Genomic DNA, 24282 nt, shown 5'->3' with positions numbered 1-24282 from the left:
CACTTAGTTAACATTAGCTGGCTAGGTAGCCAGCAAGGTAGTTTGCTTAGCTAGCTAACAATCTGTGCTACTTTAGCGAGAACACTGGACACTGTTAGCCCGAGTGAATACTCGTCCATGACACAAACATAACACCGTTATAGTGTCTGGACCTATTATGTTAGCTAATGGGCTTAGTTCGTTTTGTGAAATATACAATCTGCAAAAAGCAAGACCGTTGTCACAGATTTATCATTCAGTCCATGTGGTTGCATTCACGATGAGATAAGTAGCTACGTTTAGTTAGGTAACTAAATGAAAACGTGTGACCAAAACCAGTGCGGCAAGATTTTGCCTGCATAAAACAGTCATCAGCGCATGCCATTTGCAGTTGAAATGTATAGCCAGTACATGTCCTATTTAATAACAATGTATGGTACATATGGTTTCTATGACAAAACATTGTCGTAATGAACAGCCAACTTGTGCTCGTCAAAGGTTGCCATTTACGTGTTTGTTTACAGGACCTGTGACTGTTGTAAACACTGTAGTAAATCAACTCGAGACAAACGCTGAAACTGACACCTAGTGGTAAACACTACAAACGGCATGTTACTGCATTTCAACGCGTATTTGTGGACAGTGCAGTTTCAGATTTACTTGACAGTTTCATTCAACCAGCCATCCCTTGTGGTGGTTTAGCACAAACACTTTTGAATGCTTCTTATCCACTGCCATAGACATCTTTAAGTTGTACCTAAGAAAGTAAACTAAAGAAGGTATAATTTACTGCCATATTTATACAGGATAGTTGCTTTTTGGTGGATATCCTGTAATCCACAAATAAAATGTTCTTAAATAACGTTAATTTTAATATATTGTGTTAAGAAATCATAATTTACAGAATACGTTAATCCTTTGGAGCACAATGTGTAAAAAATAAAAAAATAAAAAATAAAATAAAATGTGACTTTTTGCCTCCATTAAAAAATGAGTATCAGACCGAAAAATCCCATATTGGTTCGGCTCTATTAGCAACCTAAAACAGTAGGGCTAGTGGGAAAACCTAAACGCATCACCTAGCAGAATTATCCTCAATATATGCGTGACTTGACTTTCCCCCAATTTATAAAAACCCATCAGATTTGTTGTTGTGTTTGTTTTGGACCAGCTATTCCATATCAACAAATTACAGAACTTCAACGGTTCCGAGTTTGCACAAGCTAGGCTGTTGGCATAACAGCTGTTTCATCCACAGTTTCCGTGTAAACATTTAATATAAACATTTGCGCCACCAAATAATGAAATAAAAGCCGTAACAGAATAAATTGATATTAAAAGCAGATACAGTAGTTGTTGCTAAAGTTAGACTGAACTGGAGTTGTTTTGATCCTGCCACTGGCCATTTCCTCCCAACGGCTGGGAAGGTGGGGGAAAAAATCCTCGGGCTCCCTGTATGAAAAAGCAATTTCACATAGATAATGCAGCTGCGCCAAGCTCAATCTGTCTGCTACTGATAAGAGCGCCCCTGTGACAGAGGAATTGTCTATTCCTCAGGCAATTTGCACTGTTCACTGAACTTGTAAAAGCCAACAGAAACCCAGACACAGGAAGCAGGGATTTCTTTCTGCCGGGCACAGGGTGAGGAACCGGTTGAGTGGACCGTGTCATGAGGACGGGGAGAGGTCGGGGAGGGACCAAGGCCTTCCCACAACACTCTGGTGAAAGAATAGAATGACGGTTGCATTCTCTACTCCCTGTAACGCATGATCAATTTCAGGTTATGATAAAAGCACTGCAGAGCGCCTGCTACCTCCAGATTTTTACAGAGGAGCGTGTTGTTCAAGGAAGGACGATTTGGGCTCTAACACACGGCGCAACAAAACTGTGAATAAGCGCTCAGGAGAAAAAGAGCTCTTCAAATCAGTCAAAGGGAGGCAGAGTGATAAATCCATACAGTCAGAGGTAATAAAAGACAAGGCAAAGGATGGTGGAACCAACCAGAGTCAATACCATTTTACTGCAGCCGTGACTGACAAAGCTGCTTAGAAGCAGCACTTCCAGCCCCACACTGCAGTACAAGCAGAGGTATGAATAAAGGCAATCAAGAAAACCTTCACAGGTTCCGAGCAACTTCATTTTTCCCCTTCTTCAAAATACTCTATATATCCGATGCAGGTACAAAGACAAATTCGATACGCTTCGACTGTACACCAAAGTTGATGTACAAAAGCCTTTTCAAGCAGCCCTTCTCAAATCGAAGAAGTGCGTGCACTCAATGGGAAAAAAACAAAAATACAACTAGGCTAAACTCAGGAAAGGTTGCAATTCTCTTTCTGTGCCCAGTTATTGTAGGCTAATGTCAGGCAGGGAGCTGGCTTTAAGAGCACAAAGGAGCAGACAGGACAGGCAGCCAGCGGCCACCAGACAATAGTCAGTGGTGTGCATAATAAGAGCAGTGAAGGAGGACCTCCCTGTCTGACTGGAGCAAGGTGAGGGAGTCACTAGCCACAGGAACACAGTATCACTGAAAGATAGACTGGTCACTGCGGGCTATCCCACATCTCCAAGGCCTGTCAGCAGGGTGCACTTTCACTTAGTCTAGCTTGAAATTGAGAATTCTCTGTATGACTGTGACAAATGGAGTCTCTAAAATTGTATTATTTTGAAGAGTCTCAGAGCAGACTGCAGTGTCACTCACCTGGCCACAGAGTACATGAAGAGGAAGTCATTGTCAGGGGAACCCGGGTTCTTGCCATAGTCCATGTACTTCCTCTGGGTGGTGTTCTTGATGTCCTTGATAACCAACTCCATCTCCTTACTGAGGTTGGACTCCGTCTGAAGGGGAAAGGTTACACCGTGACTTCATAGCATCTCCATTTTGACAACAATGGTAATTTCGACATAATGGTCACCCACTGGTATGCATTTGCAAATCACTGGTATGGTATGGGAAACAAACCACAGCAAAGGTTTGCCAGGAGATGACCAGTTCAATATGAACGGAGGTCAAACTGGGGTACCACTAAAAAAGCTGCAATATCGTTCGTGTCAGTCTCATTTGTCAGCTAGTGATGCGTTAAAATGGAGTGATCAGGGGAACAGACTGGGGTGAAGCTGTATAGACCTCTCTGCCTTACAGTGGTGCTTACTGGGAAAAATCCCAGCTGCTCTTGCAGGTCCTCCACCTCCTTCACCAGCACAGAGGTCTTCTTGTTGCTGGGCATGTGCCAGCTGACCACCTCGGTGCTCCGGCCCGGGCGGCAGGGCAGCACGCTGTTAGCAAACTGTCTGCACAGCGGGCAGGTGAACTCTCCCTTATCCACAGAGAAGCCCTGCATCACCTGGTCATTCTGTGTAAAAAAATGCACTTGGGATTATTACAGAGGCAGGGTAGGACTGCCTCATGTCATGTCTCTTATGTCAATCCATACTCTCGTATAGATACTCTCTTACCCGCAGTGACTCCATGTAGGACTTGTGGCAGTCTATGTGCAGGGTGTGTCCACAGGTCTGCACATACACACCTCCATCCCAGCCTATTGAGACTGACTGCAGACAGGAACTCTGCGAAACAGACAAGAGAACAGCACAAGACAGGTTAGAGTCTATTCCCTTTGAAGTTCCATAACGGTGGAAATTAAATATATACTCAGCAAAGAAAAGAACGTCTCTTTTTCCAGGACCCTGTCTTTCAAAGATAATTCGTAAAAATCTAAATAACTTCAGATCTTCACTGTAAAGGGTTTGAACACTGTTTCCCATGCTTGTTCAATGAAACATTAATGAACATGCACCTGTGGAACGGTCATTAAGACACTAACAGCTAACAGACGGTAGGCAATTAAGGTCACAGTCATGAAAACTTAGGACACTAAAGAGGCCTTTCTACTGACTCTGAAAAACACCAAAACAAAGATACCTAGGGTCCCTGCTCATCTGCGTGAACGTGCATTAGGCATGCCGCAAGGAGGCATGAGGACTGCAGATGTGGCCAGGGCAATATATTGCAATGTCCGTACTGTGAGACGCTTAAGACAGCGCTACAGGGAAACAGAACGGACAGCTGATTGTCTTCGCAGTGGCAGACCACGTGTAACAACACCTGTACAGGATCGGTACATCCGAACATCTCACATGCGGGACAGGATGGCAACAACTGCCTGAGTTACACCAGGAACGCACAATCCCTCCATCAGTGCTCAGACTGTCCGCAATAGGCTGAGAGAGGCTGGACTGAGGGCTTGTAGGCCTGTTGTAAGGCAGGTCCTCATCAGACATCACCGTCAACGACGTCGCCTATGGGCACAAACCCAATGTCGCTGGACCAGACAGGACTGGCAAAAAGTGCTCTTCCCTGGCGAGTCGTGGTTTTGTCTCACCAGGGGTGATGGTCGGATTCGCGTATAGCCAGTACATGACTTACTTTTGACAGGGACATATTATTCAATTTGTTAGTCACATGTCTGTGGAACTTGTTCAGTTTGTCTCAGTTGTTGAATCTTATGTTCATACAAATATTTATACATGTTAAATTTGCTGAAAATAAACACAGTTGACAGTGAGAGGAAGTTTATTTTTTTGCTGAGTTTACAATAGATTCATTTAACTAAATTTCTAATGAATTACAAGGCTCAAGACAAACTTTTTTCCACTTTTTCAGTTGATGGCACCAGCACATGATTTGGGCACACCAATTTTCTCCTGACCTGTGTCCCATCATGTAACTGCATTTTATACAGAACCAGGTTAAAAACAACTAGCCATATTTTAAATTAGCATGCACTCGCAGGGCTTGACATTCAGGAAATTTTGCCAGTGGCACACTGGGCCAGTGCTAAAGCTACTGGCCCGAATGCAAAGAACACTGGGCCCGGGAAAGCAGATGATGCGTGAATCACTTAAATGTTCTCTTTAAATTTGCAGGCTGAGCAAGTAGCCTATAATGACCCACCCTCCATACACAAATAATTACATTTTAACTTGACAATATATTTACATTGATAGTTTGGAGGGGGAAAACAAATATCTACAGTTGCCCCGCGATTGATACAAATTGTGATAAGTCTGCCAGGTAGGCCTACTTTGCAGTCAACTTTTTATTGGGAAGATTTGTTAGGAAAGCCTTTCAAAATGTTAATTCAAAAACAGAGCACAATGACAATTGCGCATCGCAAAGACTTCAGACCAAACTTTTTGAATGGTCTGCATTCCCAATGTTTGAATAAATCTTCAGTTTTTTTTAAAGCCAATTGTGAACCAAAAAATAAATGTGACAAGCAAAAAATAAATGACAAATTAAAAAATAAATTACAAATCAAAAAACAATCACTGGCACCCAACCAACCAATTCAAATTAGGTGTCGCACTGCCAAGTCAAAAGGGTTGCAAATGCAAGTGGCAGTTTTAAACTCTGAATTTAAATTTCTATGTGCCAGTAAGGCAGTAACATTCTCTGGAGAAAGAACGAAAGAATAGCAGTGCAGCTAAAACTGAAAGACAGTGGCAGTGTTTCTTAGTCACTGACTAACTGCCTCAGTGCTCCCAGTCAGAGAGAGAGGGAAAAAATAAAAAATAAGGTGGAGGAGAAGGTCTGTCGGGAGGTCTAAATCCTCCATGCCTCATTATCTCCGCTCTCAGGCTGCTGGAGTTACTGACAGACTAGCCGATTAAACGTAACTTGGTGATTTACGAATGATTTGAGTGGCGACTATAGCTCGGTCATGACATAGAATGAAGTTTCAGTAAAAAAAAACAAAAAAAACTACTGATTCCAGCACACAAATAGCCCGCAGTAGTTGCCGCTTGACTCAGTTGAGTTGAGTCGGCTACTGACAGACAGGCAGGCACACTTCGCCGGGGGCTGGGACTAGGCTGTTGAATCACCGGAAACCCACTCAGGCAGAAATGGTTCAACATCTATGATGAGAATCCACTCCATGTGCATGAGAGACTGGAATGCTGGCCTCCCGAGTGGCGCAGCAGTCTAAGGCACTGATACGGATTCGATCCCGGGCAGTGTCGCAGCCGGCCGCGCTCTAGCGACTCCTTGTTGCAGCCGGGCGCAATGCACGCTGACTTCGGTCACCAGCTGTACAGTGTTTCCTCTGACACATTGGTGCGGCTGGCTTCCAAGTTAAGCGAGCAGTGTCAAGAAGCAGTGCGGCTTGGATGGGTCATGTTTCGCAGGACGCATGGCTCTCGACCTTTGCCTCCCCCGAGTCCGTACAGGAGTTGCAGCGATGGGACAAGACTAACTACCAATTGGATACCACAACAATTGGGAAGGAAAAAGGGGGAAAAGTACACAATAAAATGTTTTTAAAAAACAACAAAAAACAGGAATGCTTACCTGTGTGTTACAGTGAGCCTTTTTACTTGATAGATCAAAACCAAAGACACGAGAGATATACAGTTTATAAAATGTGTGCAAAATAACCAAGTGAGTGAGTCAGACACCTACATCTTTGAAGAAGCTCTGCATGAGAGCCAGCCTGACGTCGTGAGCAGCCCCGCACGTGTCCGCTGGGTAGATGCGCTCCTCGTCAGTGGTTGGCAGTTTCTTCGCCTCGTCGCTCTTGCATCGGTGTCCCAGCACTGAAAGAGTCAGAGCACGGGGGCTCGTAGTGAGTGATAATGTATTACTACGCATAAGGATCTCTCAGATTCCCATTTATAAGTCTGCATAACATTTACATAGAACAATCGAGGGGCAGCGGTTGCGTGGAAAACATGTCACGTTGAAGGAATGCCTGTCGTCAAAAGCAGACGTTTTCCCCCCTTTTCCACATCAGGAACAGAGATTAGTGAGTGATAAATCAGTCGATAATGACAGCTCGTCTCCCGCACATCCTCTCAGTAATCAGCGGCAGTCCGGGAAAAATATCCCGCTCCCAATGATTATGGCTTCCGATCTAAGGACAAGACGACCGTGTGCAATAATGATCGGGGAGATAATTAACTTAGCGTTTACATTGTCTTTTGATAGGCATCATATGAAATAGCAGTTGGCAGATCATATAAGGTGTTCGTTTGACCTTGAGGCGGCAAGTGTTCCCAAACCGCAACTAATTACTAATAAAACATGCAGTTTATTTTCATGACAGTGAATGATCCTCTATCTGAGCAGCATGGCATCGAAATTAACTCTTAGCAGTGAGAGGCTGTATGAAAACGCAGCCAGGGATCAACGTGAATGATAAATGAGCCAATTAAAACAGCTCAACTACCTATTAAAATTAGATTTCCAATATGGTGGAGCCAAGCTGCCATGAATAACTGTTTTGGTTTAAATCGGCAAGGGCCGTGCTAAGGGAATGCTAATGTTCTTATCTATGAAATACACTACCCTGTTCAAATGACTCCGTATTGCCATTTCATTAGGTGGTGGATGAAATTGAACTACACAACCAGGACGGTGGTGAGACAAAAGCAGATTGTGTAGGCCATTCATCTAGTGATGTGAAACAGGGAGGGGGCTACTGGGGGATGTAGTACAGTAGTACCTGAGGAGGCCTGGAGGAGAACAACCAGGCCAGTGGGCCGGTCCTCAGTGGAAGGGCCACTCTGGCCACAGATCACACAGTCATAGAGGACCTCAGACTCCTTTACTTCAGAGGCACCCAGGTCCATGGCTGCTTCAGTGTCCGGGGATTCTGACAGACACACGACAACACAAAAGGGTTACTTTTGGTTCCTCACTTGAACACTTCATTAATACCACATAAAATTTTTAAAAAGGCTTCATCAGAAATGCTGGAGAGATCATCTAGAACAAATCCCATTTGGAGCTGGATAGCAATTTTGCATTCTAAAAACAGATTCTCTGAGCAATTGACATTAAACGAGGAGACAAACATATTGGAATAAGTACTTGGAGCTCGGGGAAGATCTTGGCAAGCCATGTGTGGCGGTAATGTGGTGTGAAACTGCTGTCTTTGGGTCTGGCTAAAACAGGCAGTTAATAAAATGCCATTTGAGGAGGTGCCAGATAAGCTTGCGTTCATTCCTAGAAATAATACCACGCTCAATTACTTTGTTCTTTCATAATTCGGAGCAAATCAATGACTAGTTCTATTCGGTTGGACACGGGTCTCAACAGTTCCACTTCAGTGAAATAGCATGCATTTTCCTATACAATTGCATTTTCTCAATTGCAAGATGAGAAGGGGTGGTTAAAGAGGATAAGCATAGACAAAAGCACAGGTAGCGTTCAGACATACTGGTCCACCACTCACTCTACTGTAGTGGAAAGGACTGTGCCTCGCGTCAACACTTTCAGCTCTCTGCTTGCTCTGTCCAAGTGATTGGCGTGGCACGAGAGATTAATTACTGAAGTGAATTTCATTTGAAAAAAAGAAAACGTTAAAAAAATATTTCAATTTGAACAGCAAATACGGCATAGAAATGTCAACCCCGTGTTGGAATTGATTTATTGCGTCAGGTGGACTGATCTCGAGAGAGGTCGGTGTGTTCCAGGGGAAATGAAAACAGTTGGCGTTAGAAGGAACAGCTCAGGCCTCGGGCCGTCAGTGCACGCTGAGCTGGAGACAAGGACACTGGTGTTGCTATGGAGGACGACTGCCTGGCTATGCTATTTTTTGCTCCTGAACAACATACGTGTAAAATCTTTGCAGTCAACACTGCAGCATGATTGAGTGAGGATAGTTGTAGTGACAAATTGAATGCTTTCAGATGGCATCCTATGAAGGATGCGGTGGTATTTTTAGCCCTCCAACGGCATAGCCTACAACTGCTCAATCGTAAACAAATCACTATCCAAAGTCATTTACACGCGAAATTCTAGATCATAATCATTCCAATTTAGAGCCCATAATAAGTCATGCTACAAAATCCATTTAAAAAGCAGATCTGTTGCTCGAGTCAAACGCATGAATGCTCAGAAACAATAGGATCATATCTTGAAACGCACGAGCCTCACCGTATTCAAAATGGTCATCTTTCATGTGGCACACAGCTAGGAGCGAGAACAAAAATGCAACACTGTAAACGGGAATTCAAAAAAGGGGATTTTGTCTTTGCGCATAAGAACACAAGACATCATAGTACCCGGATGTTGGTCTTATCTTTGGTTTTCCACAAAGCCCATAACCACTGCGGCCGAGAGCACTGGGAGATTCGTGTTTGAACAGATGCTTTCACCATTGGACCTATTTGCCTTGTCAAAATCCCAGCACAAATATTCATATCCTCTGTGACCTTTGATTCAACCTGTGAAACAAACATAGCTCATGAGAAGCCAATGACCAATCTTTATACTGAGGAGATGGACACGCAAGCTAATCCATTCAATAAATGTGGGGCATTGTCAGCAGGGACACCTGCAAATAAGATGGCGAAATTACTACCTAACCAATTGTACGTTTCTTCAAAATCTGTGCAAATAGGCCATTTACATTGTTAAACCCTGCCTAAGTGTTCCCTCTGATCACAGAGACCATTATTCATCCGCTAACCACGCTGTGTCAGGGTCGTCCCTGGGAGTCCATACCACTATTAGTGCTTTGATCCGCTGTGCACTCGACCAGTGCGACTCCAACCCCAGGGGAGTGCTTTCCTCTCATTGCGCCTAACAAGTGTAGGTAGTCCATGGGAGGGCCGGGGGCTGTGGCCAGTGTCACCTTGCCACGGGGGGGCAAAGCTTTCTTTCCTTCAAAGACTATAATGGAACGAGTCTATAAAATGTCCTCAGCATGAGTGGCGTGGAGTCCACTTCAATGTTATAGCGAACCGGGCCCCGTATCCAAGAAGTCCTAGCATATATATTGCGCCATCGAATAAATCTGTCAATACATAAGTACAGCTAGAAGCTTGGAAAGGTTTCTGAGAAGACTGACCCAACATTCACAATAACTCATAGATGGGGAAAACAACAGGAATGTGCTTTGAGAATGAGAAATGGTGCTGGACCAAATGAGTCACTGCCTTACCGACATCCATGGCTGTTTCCATGAAACTCTTCTGTCTGGAGGCAAACTCAGCCAGGAGTTTTTGCTGTCTCTCTCGAGCCCTCAGACGCCTGACCGGAAAACAAAACTTCAAAATCACAGAAGACTACTTCCATATAAAAAACTAGTATCAATACAAAGAGTCACAGTCATACCATTTCACATAAGTGTCAAAGTGTTGCATAGCTTGGAAATAGTCGGAGACTTGAGGTGACACCACCACACATAAAACAAACCAAAAAAATCCTACAGAGCTATTCTAATCAAAATGTGTACTTAAAATAGAGTGCTGAGGCATGTGGCCCAGGCTTCCATTATTTTGATGCAGGAGTAATGCCCATTCTCTTCACTGATTGGGTTAGCCCATCACCATAGCAACAGCTTCCATGTGTAAGTGGAAATGCTTCGTTTTAATAATGCACCAAAAGCCCTTCTCTCAATGGCAAGCCATGAACATCACCACCACTCACCAACCAATGCGTTACCATTTCCAGACAGTGACTGGTCTGCCCGTTACACAACGCTCGTTTTTCCTCAGACGCCGCCACAAAGGCACACAAGATCATGCGAGATTGGCTTTGTAGCATTGGACACTGATACATACAAACTACAACGTAAGAGCCTATTCTGAGCACGGCTACAGTATGTGACTGGGTGCTGGTCTGTGAAGGTGATTACTTCCCTAATGTGGCTAGCTGTCGATCCTGTGCAGACTTCCAGCGAGCAGGGTTGACTGTAAATAGAGACCCCTAATAAGAGGACATAAACAAATGGTGACAGGAGCGCCACAGCTCAGTAATTCCCACTGACAGCGTCAGGGGCACAGACAGGCCGTCTGAGAAATGTGAAGCACCCCCTTTCAGCTTCCTCTGCCATTGGCTGGCCCAGTCGCCCTGGCAACAGCCCGAGAACAAGGCTCCATCTACGCTGATTGATTGAATATATATATATATATATATATATATATATATATATTCTTTTACAAATTCATACTCTTCAGATGCCCTTTGACTAACTTCAAAAAAGAGTTTCTCATTTCAAAAGCTAATAAAGTCCTCACATTGAAACAGTTCAACATTGATTATTGTATTCATTTTAAGAGACACCACACATAAGTTGATGGTTTTGCAAACGGAGTGGCAACCTGTAACAAACCTCTCCTCCTTATCCATGGTCTTCTTGGCAGTTGGGCTGTTCTTCTTGGGAGCGACGGGAGGAAAGACCTTCCCACAGATCTCCTGGATGCTGCGCTTGCTCTGGTGGCTACGCGTGGCCGCCTTGGTGAGGATGCGCTCGATGGCGGTGATGCCGTCCCCGTGGGCGTGGCGGTTTGGGTTGGCGTCCATGTCCTCCAGCCAGGTGGCCGACAGCGAGTTCTGCTTGGCCGACAGCTTCTGGTGCAGCTTGATGAGCAGGGAGAGCATGCTCTCGTGGATCTCCAAGATCTCGGTGACCAGCTGGGGAGGCGTGCCGGGCGGGACCCAGCGAGTGGAGCTGCTCTTGGGCCGCACCGCCTGGCTCGCCTCTGTGCTGCTGCGGTTGATGATCTCCTGGAACTTCCTCCGGCGCTCCGCCACCAGGCTGAACACCTGCGCCTCCCGCACATTCTACCAATAGCAGAGGCACACGTCAAATCTCTCCTACACACACCTGCTTTCCAAACATGCAGCACAAACCATGGCCCTCTCAATAAACACATGCAGATGAGGGAGAGCAAGAGAGACACCCATGTGACCACCTTTCCTTTCAATTCAGCCGGTCCATGTCAAAAAGCGGTCTTTCAATGGAGTGTTTATGTGCACGACACAAATGCCTGCTCAAATTACAACGTCACAGAAATCCATTTTGGCATGATGGATCCCGCATCCCTACATTAGGAGGCCCCCTTGCCATCAGCAGATGGGCACGGCGCACATATCGAAGTCACATTAAATACCCCTAATTCTGCTGACTTTTCAAGAGAAACCACAGAGTTCTAGTTCATATTATGAGAGGAAAATTCAACCCCCCCTTAAATGTGAAAAACATTGGAACAATTGCAATGACTTGCCCTGACAATGGATGGGAGCACTGTTAGATATACATATATCACACAGCCCTGTCGGAGCGCCATCTATCAAGGTACCATGCAGTTAAAAAGCGTTTACTCAGACTCACATTATACACTTAGATTCAACCCCATCAGAGCACACCACCACACACACAAAATGACCTAAATATGGCTACAAATCATAAGACATGAACAAGAGAATAACGTTGTAATGGAGGTTTTACACGACAGTCAGAAGAAAACACACTGCAAGGCCCTGAGGACATCATCCAGGTCTTCCTAGTAAGACCAAACAAAACACTCAAAATGCAAACCGCTACCTCTCTCCAATTCCCTGTTAGACGCCTGGAATTCTGTGGAGCAGAAGCACGGCAAAAACAACATTACGTAAGTGCTTTTAACACATATAACACTGGCAAAGAGCGACCTCTCCACATCAAAAGATATAACAGGCTACATAATACAAATAATACCCAGTATACTGAAGGAACATTATACCTCATCTACCCAGGGGTAAGAAATTCTGAACACAGTAGCATGAATACACGAGTCGAGGCAGTACCACCCAGTGTGCAGGCAGGGTGTTAACTGACCTGGCCGAAGTTGGATGCCTCGGCGCTGGTGCTGGCAGGGGGCTCCCTCTCCCTCTTCACCTCGGGGGCAGTCTCAGGTACCCTCACCCTCACGTAGTTGATGACATGGTGCAGGTTGGACAAGAGGTTGGTGCCTGGGAACCAGCTGTCATGGCAGTGCTCCTCAATGCAAGGCTCCTAGTCACAGAACATGAGAAAGGGGGTTAATGTGAAGGGCACATAGGAAGAAACTGACGAACGTGGTCTGAGTGGCTGAAGGTCTAACCTCATCCCCCTTGTCCTCTTCAACCTGGTTGTCCAAGCCCAGCTCAATCAGGTAGAGCACCATGCACAGAACGTGCTCAGACATGTTGGAGTGATCCAGCCAGATCTAAAAACAAAACATTTCATTATAGTTCTGCCAAATTCAACCATAGGGGCAAATCTCACCATCAGATTTGATCAAAGACAATGAAATTCCTATGCACAGGTGTTTCTTTGAGGGACGAGTGAGTGAAGAGGTGTTGGAAGGGTCACCTTGTAAAGCAGTGTGAAGATGACAATGTGAAGAGTTTTGCAGTGCAACAGCCTGTCCAGGCCTTTGTAACATGGGTGCAGAGGAGTTCGCTCTTTGTACGGTGGCCATGGATTCCCCGTCGTGTGCATCCCGGACTGTTTCAAGCTGGATGCAACAACAAATCAGGTCAATTCCGAGCAATAATCAATAGAGCTCAACCCAACATCACAAACGCATAGGTAATAATGTAACATTAAATCATCTCCTGAGGAATCTACCACACGGCACCTGTCAGTCAACGCAAAATAACAGCCGATCGGCTGAAAGAACAAGCTATTAGCGATGAAAGAATCGTGGTTATATAACAACGTGGCCTGGTTGACAGGCAATCCGTCATATTCCGACAATGTGAACGAGTGACATAAGCCTTCTATCACAGACTTGTGGGGAAATTGCAGCCTCAATATGCTTCAAGGGGGAAATACAATCACCTGGTGTCATGACAGGGTTACTACACACCGTACTAGAATGTATGTTTCAACATGTGATGATCTAAAAACAGCAAAAACAAATCGAAATCATTCTTATTTGTTGTTCAACATGGGTTGAATAGCTTGAAATTCTAAAATTGCCTTGGTTCAATATAGCCTACATTTGGTATTTACAGAAATCACAGAGCAAGAAAAATGTTTCATCCATTACCCATGTAATCTTTCCTTGCCCTTAAACTGCTATTTCAAATTAAGAAGGGCTGCCAGGAGAGGACACTTCAGTAGATTTAGTCACTTCACATCTTAAAGAGATCGTCAGGAAATGAACCTAACACCATCTCTCTCTTCCACCCCAACCATCACATTTGTCTTCGGAGACGTCCAACCTAGATCTCACAAGGAAGGATTCTCAGTTGTATTACAGCTCGCAATTAAAATATTGGAACCAACCCCGCCCTCTTCACCACGTTGGCCGAACCCCTCTTCAAGGACAGGCGGGAATAGTGAGCCAGTAAGTCAAATTTTTCCATCTACAGAACATTGCCAGATTACGACCTACGCCATCACATCCTGCAGGTGAGCGACTCATCCATGACTTTATTTCATCCTGTCTGGACTACTGTAAACGCCCTTTTTGTTGGCGCATCTGTCAAGTGCCTAAACAGGCTACAATGTCCAGAAATGTGCAGCACATGTCCTCAACCTCAACTGGCTCCCCACATGCTCACATGTCGACTACAAAATCTTGGTTCACATCTACCAGGCTATCCACGACTCAGGGCCCAAGTACCTGTCCGACCTCATTCTACTCTGCTGCCCAATACGCACCCGTCGCTCCTCCTGGTCCGTCTCCCTTCAGCAGCCCTCTAACAGACGAAAAACTATGGGTGACAGGGCTTTCAGTTGCGCGGCTCTGCGGCTCTGGAACATACTTCCAGACACTATTAGGGCTGCACTGTTGGTCCTTCTTTAAAAAAGGCAGAGCTCAAGACCGTGCTGTTCAGAAAGGCTTTCTCAAGAACCTCTGCTAATTCTGTTCTCATGTGCTCCAGACCTGATGACAGCTTTGATTGTTATTTTTTTAAATTGCATCTTGGGTCTGAGAAAAGCACTTTACAAATTATTATTATTATGCAGGGCATGACACCCACCCACTCGGTTTCAAACATGACCAACTGTAAAACTTAAACGAACCAGAACTACATAACATGACATTCTGAATGTACTGTTAAAATAACTATATACTCATACCTAGTCATTCAAAACCTGAAAATTATTTCACACGTTTTTTTTGTTGTAAAATAAACCATTCTTCATTTCTTGCTGGAGACGATGAGCTTAGTGACTTAACTTACAATGCTGAGTATCTGTCCATTGCTGACTGGACATCACGACGGTAGACTGTTCTGAGAATAACCATGATGGGGTCAAACTCCTTCTCCCACACCTCCGCTGGAAAACAGAAAGACCAATACTTGAGGAACGGCTGCTAAAAAGTCACATTGCCATAAAATTCTTTTTTTTTTTTTTCTTCCCTCTCGTGGGGCCTCAGAAAGTGGAGTTAGCCTGCCCCCAAGTGGAATGTGCAATGACAGGAAATGTGGCGTTGCAATGACAATCTGACGCCTCCAATGACACTAACCTAATGCGGTTCTGGCTGTTACCACCTACCCACAAACCTTTCCAATGTCTCTATGTAAATGAGAATAAGTTGACTGAGAACACACCTGGTAAAATAAGGGTTAATAAAACCACCAACAGAACAATCATATCATTACAGAATGGCCTCATAAAACATTATACAGACTGTATGAGGTCTCCATCACAAAAAAAACAACACTTAGACTGGAAATTGGGCCAATTTCAAACGTGTACAGGACAATAATTAAGTCTTCAAGAGGGACCACGTCTTGATTGAGACTTGTGAATTGTGCAAGTCCCTAGGCTTCTGCATGGGTAGAACTAGAGTCAATTGTGGTGCATGAGTGCCCTCTCAAGGCAGACTGGTGAAAAAGCAGTGATTATGTTGAATGAAAACAATATGCTTGGTGTTGATCCAACAAAGCTTTTGGACAGCATCTATTCATTAGTCACACACCGCAGCAAAAACTTTTTGCACCGTTGTAAAACGTTTTTGAAGTGAAAACTAGAGTTTCTATTGCACAAATACAGGTCCCTCCCAGTTTAGTTCCGTTCTTTCCCTAGTGAACACATCCCAAGCCAGGAACTACAATAGACAACTTACCTTTAGGTGTGTACATGCCCTGCTGCATGGAACCCCCTAGTTCAAACACGGGGGCTTTGAAGTCAGCCACGGCAGACAGCATCTCCTCAAAGCTGCAACTTCCTGGGACGATCCCACTCTTGGGGTTGGGATTCTCAGGAATCTGAATATTCACTTCAGGAAAGTATGTACCCGGGCAAATGTGCAGCATAATTGAAGGTGATCCCAAAATGTGAAAATGGCAAGATTGCATCATTTAACACACATCAATCTTTCATTGATTAAACTAGTCACAATCAAAGTCACATGTACCAACAAGGGGAGGTCTGATGAAAACAAGGTGTTTTGGTGGGTTTTCCATTTTGTAAAACAAGGACAACACAATTACACATGCTACCAAGAAAAGAAAAAACTAGCGCTTCAGAAAAAGATTACTGACAAAAAAAAATCTGGAGACCAAATATTCAGCTACCAACAAGTCATTATGAGAATCAAAGTGAGAACATACTAACCATGGGTAAGGATGTTCAATTAATTCTACTGTGAATTGTGAGGCTGATAAAACAGTGAGGATACGAGGTCCAACAGTGAACTGTGGGTACGGTCGTTCATGCACAGTTGGGAGACCATCTCGGCTCTAAGAATCTCGTCATCTGCCATGCCTATCAACGAAAGGGAGAAATATTCATTACCAATGTATAAAAAGAAAAAACAATGGATAACACTAATATAGTGTACAAACATACCAATTGTTGTTGATGTACAACTTTCTTCTCCCTTGTTGCATCTGCACTTACCCAAGTGGATGCGAAGACTGGACAAGATGACGAGAAACGTCAAGGCTCCCTCCAGCATTGGCCTCTCCTGCTCACCGTCAAGTGCAGTATTCTGGTGCACAGAGGCCATGGTCAACAGGTCCACCACTTTGAATCTGGATAAGAAAACACATGTTACTGCCAGTAAAACCTCCGGGCTACTCGTCAACTAGTTACTCAAAATGGGATTTTTCAACAGGTGATAAACAAGGTCAATGAAGTTCGGCGAAAAACGACAGGTCGAAAAGGACTTTTCCAGAAGGGTCGACCGTACCTCTCGAACACGGAAGAGATGAAGTAGTCTGGATCTAGCCTCGAGGCACACACCTGTCGAAAGATTGTTCTTCCCAATTATTGAATGGAGTTTAGGACCTAACAATCCCTAATGTTGTAATCACCTTGAAGAAAGTAGTATATACCTGGAGCAGAAAGATGTCTGGATCGATCATCGAGTTGCAGAAGTGAGACTGCACGTAGGTCATAGCCTGTCCTTTAATCTGCAGACCATTTCTGACCCACATGTTACTGTGGATCTCTGACAGGCTTGCCTACAAGAAAACACAAGGGACATTAACATAAACTGCTATGTACCTACTGTATACATTACACTGAACAAATATTAAGGTACCTCCAGAGTGCAGTCACACAGGAACCGCTAAAACAAGTCAGTCGACGACTCCTACTCATATACAGTGCATTCGGAAAGTATTCAGACCACTTGACTTTTCCCACATTTTGTTACGTTACAGCCTTATTCAAAACGTTATTAAATAGTTTGTCCTCATCTACACACAATAGCCAATAATGACAATAAAACCAGGTAAAGATTTTTTTAAATAAAAATCACATTTACTTAATTCCCTCTACTCTTTGTTGAAGCACCTTCGGCAGCGATTACACCCTTCGAGTCTTCTTGGGTATGACGCTACAAGCTTAGCACACCTGTATTTGGGGAGTGTCTCCCATTCTTCTCTGCAGATCCTCTCAAGCTCTGTCAGGTTGGATGGGGAGCGTCGCTGCACAGCTATTTTCAGGTCTCTCCAGATATGTTTGATTGGGTTCAAGTCCGGGCTCTGGCTGGGCCACTCAAGGACATTGAGACCTGTCCCGCAGCCACTCCTGCGTTGTCTTGGCTGCGTGCTTAGGGTTATTGTCCTGTTGGAAGGTGAACCTTCACCCAGTCTGAGGATCTGAGCGCTCTGGAGCAGGTTTTCATTGAGGATCTCTCTGTGCTTTGCTACGTTAATCTTTCCCTCGATGTTGACTAGTCTTCCAGTCCCTGCTGCTGAAAAACATCCCCAGAGCATGATGCTGCCACCACCATGTTTCACCGTAGGGATGATGCCAGTTTTCCTCCCGATGTGACGCTTGGCATTCAGGTCAAATAGTTCAATCTTGGTTTCATCAGACCAGAGAATATTGTTCTTATGGTCGGAGAGTCCTTTAGTTGCCTTTTGGCAAACTCCAAGCGGGCAGTCATGTGCCTTTTACTGAAGAGTGGCTTCTGTCTGGCCACTACTATAAAGGCCTGATTGGTGGAGTGCTGCAGAGATTGTTATCCCTCTGGAAGTGTCTCCCATCTCCACAAAGGGACTCTGGACCTCTGTCAGCCTTTCTCCCCGATTGCTCAGTTTGGTTGTGAGGCCAGCTCTAGGAAGGGTCTTGGTGGTTCCAAACTTTTTCCATTAAAGAATGATGGAGGCCACTGTGTTCTTGGGGACCTTCAAGATCTGTGCCTCGACACAGCCCTGTCTCAGAACTCGACTGACAATTCCGTCAACCTCAAGGCTTGGTTTTTGCTCTGATATGCACTGTCAACTGTGGGACCTTGTATAGACACGCGTGTGCCTTTCCAAATCATGTCCAATCAATTGAATTTACCACAGGTGGACTTCAATCAAGTAGTAGCAACATCAAGGATGATCAATGGAAACAGGATGCACCGGAGCTTAATTTCAAGTGTCATAGCAAAGGGTCTGAATACTTATGTAAATAAGGTATGTTAATGTTTATACATTTGCTAAATAAAAATCTAAACCTGTTCTCAGGTCTGAATATTTTCCGAATGCACTGTGGTGTGTGTGTGTGTGTAATAGACTAACAACTGTTTGGGTATACGAGAGAAGTCAGCCTTTCCTTTTTAGACATTGCGGGACCTTATTCACCCACAACTTCTTCTGATATGTGAGGCATTATTAAGGCATTGAAATGGCATGTGTAATGGTCCTTTATTGGTGCAATACCTGAATCTGGAGTGGATGGACCATGATCCTCATGAGCATCTCTTGGTCTGGGAGGAGACTCTCCAGGTCAAGCCCCTGGCACTTCACTGCCTGTGAGACAATAGGCACAGTCAACTCACAACAAAGAGGGCTTAAGCGCCAGGAACAGAACTTTAAGTGTTGTAGATCTGCCAAACCTTGCTTAGGAACATGGCGTAGTAACGGTGCAGTGGCAGGTGAAACGTCACCTGATTTGGAGCAAGCTACAGAGAAACAGAGACCAGATATAAACACTAAAGGAAACCTCTGTCGACACAATGATTCCTGACTGTTGTGCATATTTGCAGAGTTACCTCATCCACAAAGCCAATGGCATCAAACCAGATCTGCAGAGTCTCCAAGCAGTAGCGCACCACCGTCTTGGTGTATTCCTGTGTCTCCTGCAAATAAACAATGATTCGTATAATCATTTTCGGTTTCTGTGCTTAACACCTGAATGTCAAATAGCCGTAACGTGATCTGCATTACATTTAAGAGGGATATTGGACTCACTTTGACTTTGCAGTGTGTGAGGAGACCCCACATTGGTTGTGCGCAGGCCTCCAACTCGGCCGCAAATGCTGCATAGTATGTCTGGGACTCAAACTCCACGTGCTCACTCAACTCCCGCTTATTCAAGTTCATACCTACAGGACCAGGCAAGAGCTTTCAGGGTTAGTCATCACGTAACAGATAGCATTACTGTGGTCTCATTCACAAAGACAAAGCAGTGTTAACCCGGAAAACATATTTGTTGACATCTAGATAAGTCTTAAGAATGGGGGAAATCCCATGTATGTAAGGGCAGCCTACACTCATACCATAACGGCACTATGCTCTCTGCATCTTGCCTAAGTAAGTGGATACTCCAGCCCACAGTATCTGCGGCTAGGGGTTATTTTTAGGGTTATGGTGGACACATAGCAGGAGTGCTGCACAGACAAGGGCCGTGTTTGATAGCATCAAATCCATGAGGCATTGTGGGTAAATGGTGACTGACTGATCTACAAATAATAATGAGTAGTTATTTATGACGCAGTCAGTCGGCGGTTGCCTGCACCGTCTGCTATAATGTTGAACGAGGCCAAGGAATAACATGCTCTGTAATTGTCTTTGTCAGGTTCAATTCCTAGAAGTGTAAAATAAAAGTTGCCTTCAATGTGCCATAACATCTGTTTTGCTGGACATCTTGCTCAGCTACTGAAAATAGTTACCAGCTAAATAAGCAGTGACTACCACCAATGGAAGGGAATTACAGAGAACTAATATTACGTCATATGACTAAGCAGATACTAACGGGCCAATGCAGACGTCTTACTCTCAATATCAAAATAATTTCTGGTTACCTTACAAAAAAAGAGCATCTTAGAAAAGAGCAATTTCCCCAAGCACAAATTTTCCTAGGAGTGGTCGGAGTGGGGAGGGGAAAATTGAAAACTAGCCATTATTGGCAGAGGTTTGTAACACTGTTATTGGTCTATTAACTCATTTACCGCCTGGTGACGTAACCAGGCAGGCCAAAACTCCCATCGCACCAAAACAGGCTGAAATTTCTAGCTGTCTTTTCAAACAGCTCTTACACTAAAAGGGTATTATGATCGTTTTCATATTTTCACGGTATTATTCCAACCGCAGTGTAGAAATATATAAAAACACAGAAAAATCACATTTTTGGCTGCACTGGGCCTTTAACAGAGACAGATGATAGCACATGACTCCAATAGGTAAAGCTCAGACTAAAAATCACACCAGCGAATAACGATTAGTCATCCTTGAAGCAAATACTGACACATATCACAATCCCAGCTACCACTGCTATTCAGATTCTTAAATCCACAGGGAATTACCTTGAAAGAAGGACACAAAGCTCATCCACAGCATGAGCAGTGAGTGGTCCTCCAGGAATTTCTTCGCTACACTTTGGTGTGAGAGAATATTAATAAAGTCGCTAACTAAAGGCCAGTAAGTGTTGTTCTTCAGCAGAGCCTCGCTGCAGTTAACCACAACGTGGCGGCTGTTCTCTTCATCTGGAAATAACGAGAGAAAAAAAAGACTGACTGACCACAATGAGGCTTGGTAGTGTGGGAAGCAGTTCAGATTCACAAAGTCAGTCAAACAATCATCAGGACGGTCATTCAAACACGGCTCACCTTGAAGTTCACTTTTGATAAGGCAACTCTCCATCATGTAGAGGAGGACAGTGACCATGATGTCTAGGAGTTGACACTCCTCCGTCACGTGACGTGCTAAGTCCTCATTGCTGAACAGCTGTACACTGATATGTACGATGCGGTTGGACATGGTATCCGACTCCTGGCTTTTCATCAGAGTTTTCATGATGAACGCATAATGTTGAACAAATGTTTTTGTGAAGGTGATCTACAAAACAACAACAAAAAAAGCACAACAATCAAACAGGTAATAATTGACTACATTCTGCAGTCATAACAGCTTCTCTAAAAAATGTGTTTTAAATAATGCAGCAGAGCCACTAGACTTACAGCTACAACCTGAAATGCATACCTTGTAGTCTTGATCTGGCAGCATGTTCAGTAGAAAAGTAACCATCTTCTGAGGGAACTCGTACTTTATTGTCCAAAACAGCAACTCCTCCAGAAAACATTTGTGTTTCAGAGAGTCCATAATGGATGGATCTAAGGAGAGAATATACATTATTCAAACTGGTGACTCCTGCCAATGTTGAGTTTCACATTTTTTTAAATCATTCATCATTTACATAGAATGTAATGCTTGTTATGTAAATTACCTTTGGTTGAGCTACTAAGTTTCACCCTCTTTCTCTGTCCAATAGATTGCCCATCTTGATCCTCCTTTAAGAAAAACAATGGGAAGTATTATAACTACTGTATCTATATTTCAATACTGAGAAGAAAGACTAACTATTCTGATACAATATTCACATACCTCTTTATTGGACTCAGAGCTGGATGGTGCTGCGGCTCCTAAAGAAAACAGAGCAGAGACAGATGGCAGCCATTACTTCTTTATTTCCCTGATTAATGAGCCATTGAGAAACACTACTTCCATTATGTTTCCATACCACAACAAATGGCATGCTATCAGAGACTCTTATTTTGAGTTCCAACTCCTAAAGAGTGGATGAGGTCTTACCCAGTAAGCCCAGAGCCCCTGTCTCAGAACCTCGTGTGGGCTCTGCAGCCCCAGTCTGGGCCTTCTCCTCCACAGACACCAGGCCTGAGTTCTTCAGTGCTGACAGGTAGTTCTCGTAGTTCTTTTTTGCAAATACATTCTCTTCTTGACCTATAGGGCATATTTACATATGAGATATGTTTTAAACTAACAGACATTCATTAGCATGTGTGAAGCATTGAATTATTATGGTTTGGCAATATTGATTAGTATCATGTCACCTTTTGATAGTTCCTCCCCCCCGGTCAGAATAACAAATCACTCAATGGCACTATGAGTAAGTGAAAACAGACATATTTACCCATGCTCAGGTCCTTGAATGTTTGCTGATTCGTTAGGATCTTTGTCAGCACAGTTCTCATTGCTCCGCCCATCTTCGTCAGTTCTTCGAGGAAGGTGATCTGGGGCTCTAGCTGCTGTAAGACCTTCTGTAGGTCCCTCTCAGCTGATGTGTCTGTGAGAGCAAGGTATGATAAAAGTTGTGAAATTAAAATGTGTCAGAAGGGCACATGAAAACAAGCAGAATGACCTACATAAGATAGTTGTAAAATAACTTTCTCCACAATGTTTTGTTCTCCGAGGGCTGTTTAATTGCAATCAGGTGCTTTTAGGGTGTTCTGTAGACGTAGTGCGATGCTGTTTCTCCCACCTGGTTCAGTGTATCCATCCCTTAGGTACTGTATGATACAGATGATGAAGCGAGGGAGGACCATCTCTGACATCAGTAGTAAGTCTCGGGGGACTGAAGGAACATTCTCCCCGGTTCTTAACCGATGCCGTCTGCAAAACCTGACAGAACAACATCCATATACTTTTATTTCATAACCAAGAGAAGTACCTAAAATAAAAATTGTGGAAGTAATTGGGAACAATTACAGGACAACCTATCTAACGGACACTAGCAGTGTATTTCGTCTTCCTTTGATAGTGGAATATGTGCATTTTAAGTTAGGCTAGTAGTATCTGACTGCCTTGAATAAAATGTCATTGTCATCCATCAGACAAAATAACTGCAGAAGTGGAAACTAATAATTTAAAGGAATGGTGGGGAGTAAGCTGCAAAGAAGATATGTTATATTTAATTTAGAAAATAACCTATGTGGCATCAATATGAGTCAGAAGCATTTATTCTGTCAAAATTGACTAAAGTGTAAATAGTGCCATAAAGTCACTGTCATCCAAAACTGAGTTGAGGAACTTGTGGTCGTGACTTGCTTCAGAACACAAATGAAAGTTTGGTTTGTTTCAATCCTGCCCACAAGTAATCATCAATTCAGAGTGCAGCTGCAAGACTCTATTGTAATGCCCGTGGTAAATGTGGGTTGACTTCGGTAATCCCTGCGGGGCTAGTTAAGGACCATCTAAATTACACCAAGTACATAGGACAATTGTAAAATTCCAATAATTCAAATTTCAATAACTTAAATGTATAGTTGGTTTGAGCTAATTAATTCATATACAAATATTTAATAAAACTAAAAGGTGCACAAAATTGAAATATTGTCTTGTTTATTGGTGGTCCGTAACTTGCCCCAGAGATAGGCTATCCAAAGTCAAACCAACTTTGCAACGGGCACACACCAGACTGAAGCTAATTGGCAGAATCATTTGGTTAACTCTTCCCACCTGCAAACACACACCCACATCAAACCACACCCCAAAACCAACTCGCGTTTAAATTGAATCATGGCCTCTAATTAACCAAATCTTTAAAAATGAGGCCAAAATCAGGAAGTGCAGTAGACCCTTTAAATCTAAACATGAGCTGATATGTTACAAAAAGTGATTGAGGTATTATGCAGGGACAAATTGTAATTATCCTAGAAACCTTGTAGGATTAGTTCATTTCAATAGCACAGTATTTGCATTAAGAATATGAAATGCGAACCTATAAAATGCAAGTATTACGTTTTGTTCAATTGGATTCTTAAAAGGTAAAATGTTTCTGTTGGGTATACAGGTGTACACACCTCTGCGGTGTTTATAGCCATTGTTCAAAGCTGTGTGTACTTGACTAGATTGCTGGGGTTGGGTCCTATGACAGTGACGAACTAGCCTCTGGTGTTTTGTTAGCTAGCTAACGCCCAATTTCATTTTTTTCCAAATAATTTGTATTTTCAATAATTTAGAGCTTTTTCAGAGCTCCAATTCGTGAAAAGATCCGAATTGGAATGTCTAAACGCAGGCGAACTAGTACCCCCATTAGTGTTTAGGTTTTGTATAGCTAAATCTAA

At 43.7% G+C, this 24282-nt stretch overlaps 1 protein-coding gene across 2 annotated transcripts in view; it reads right to left on the bottom strand.

Moving 5' to 3' along the window:
- Positions 1 to 24282, bottom strand: part of LOC135547209 (E3 ubiquitin-protein ligase ubr3-like) — a 41556-nt gene that overhangs the window by 16093 nt on the left and 1181 nt on the right. The window contains exons 2-29 of one of the 2 annotated variants that reach the window (XM_064975986.1): positions 22698 to 22837; positions 22350 to 22502; positions 22010 to 22159; positions 21803 to 21840; positions 21645 to 21708; positions 21401 to 21531; positions 21028 to 21256; positions 20725 to 20904; positions 19391 to 19524; positions 19192 to 19278; positions 19036 to 19101; positions 18860 to 18949; positions 17036 to 17164; positions 16891 to 16943; positions 16599 to 16732; positions 16378 to 16463; positions 15823 to 15964; positions 14933 to 15029; positions 13107 to 13251; positions 12856 to 12960; positions 12591 to 12767; positions 11103 to 11554; positions 9930 to 10018; positions 7485 to 7634; positions 6443 to 6576; positions 3436 to 3546; positions 3120 to 3332; positions 2681 to 2817 (exon numbers count right to left, since the gene is read on the bottom strand). In XM_064975986.1, the coding sequence (XP_064832058.1) occupies positions 2681 to 2817; positions 3120 to 3332; positions 3436 to 3546; positions 6443 to 6576; positions 7485 to 7634; positions 9930 to 10018; positions 11103 to 11554; positions 12591 to 12767; positions 12856 to 12960; positions 13107 to 13251; positions 14933 to 15029; positions 15823 to 15964; positions 16378 to 16463; positions 16599 to 16732; positions 16891 to 16943; positions 17036 to 17164; positions 18860 to 18949; positions 19036 to 19101; positions 19192 to 19278; positions 19391 to 19524; positions 20725 to 20904; positions 21028 to 21256; positions 21401 to 21531; positions 21645 to 21708; positions 21803 to 21840; positions 22010 to 22159; positions 22350 to 22502; positions 22698 to 22837 (3816 nt within the window). The remainder of the gene's footprint in view (positions 1 to 2680; positions 2818 to 3119; positions 3333 to 3435; positions 3547 to 6442; positions 6577 to 7484; positions 7635 to 9929; positions 10019 to 11102; positions 11555 to 12590; positions 12768 to 12855; positions 12961 to 13106; positions 13252 to 14932; positions 15030 to 15822; positions 15965 to 16377; positions 16464 to 16598; positions 16733 to 16890; positions 16944 to 17035; positions 17165 to 18859; positions 18950 to 19035; positions 19102 to 19191; positions 19279 to 19390; positions 19525 to 20724; positions 20905 to 21027; positions 21257 to 21400; positions 21532 to 21644; positions 21709 to 21802; positions 21841 to 22009; positions 22160 to 22349; positions 22503 to 22697; positions 22838 to 24282) is intronic. The other variant, XM_064975987.1, reaches the window with a different exon arrangement.

The sequence above is a fragment of the Oncorhynchus masou genome, chromosome 10 (genome assembly GCF_036934945.1).
Source record: "Oncorhynchus masou masou isolate Uvic2021 chromosome 10, UVic_Omas_1.1, whole genome shotgun sequence".
NCBI lineage: Eukaryota > Metazoa > Chordata > Actinopteri > Salmoniformes > Salmonidae > Oncorhynchus > Oncorhynchus masou.
This window is presented reverse-complemented; position numbering and strand designations above follow the sequence as displayed.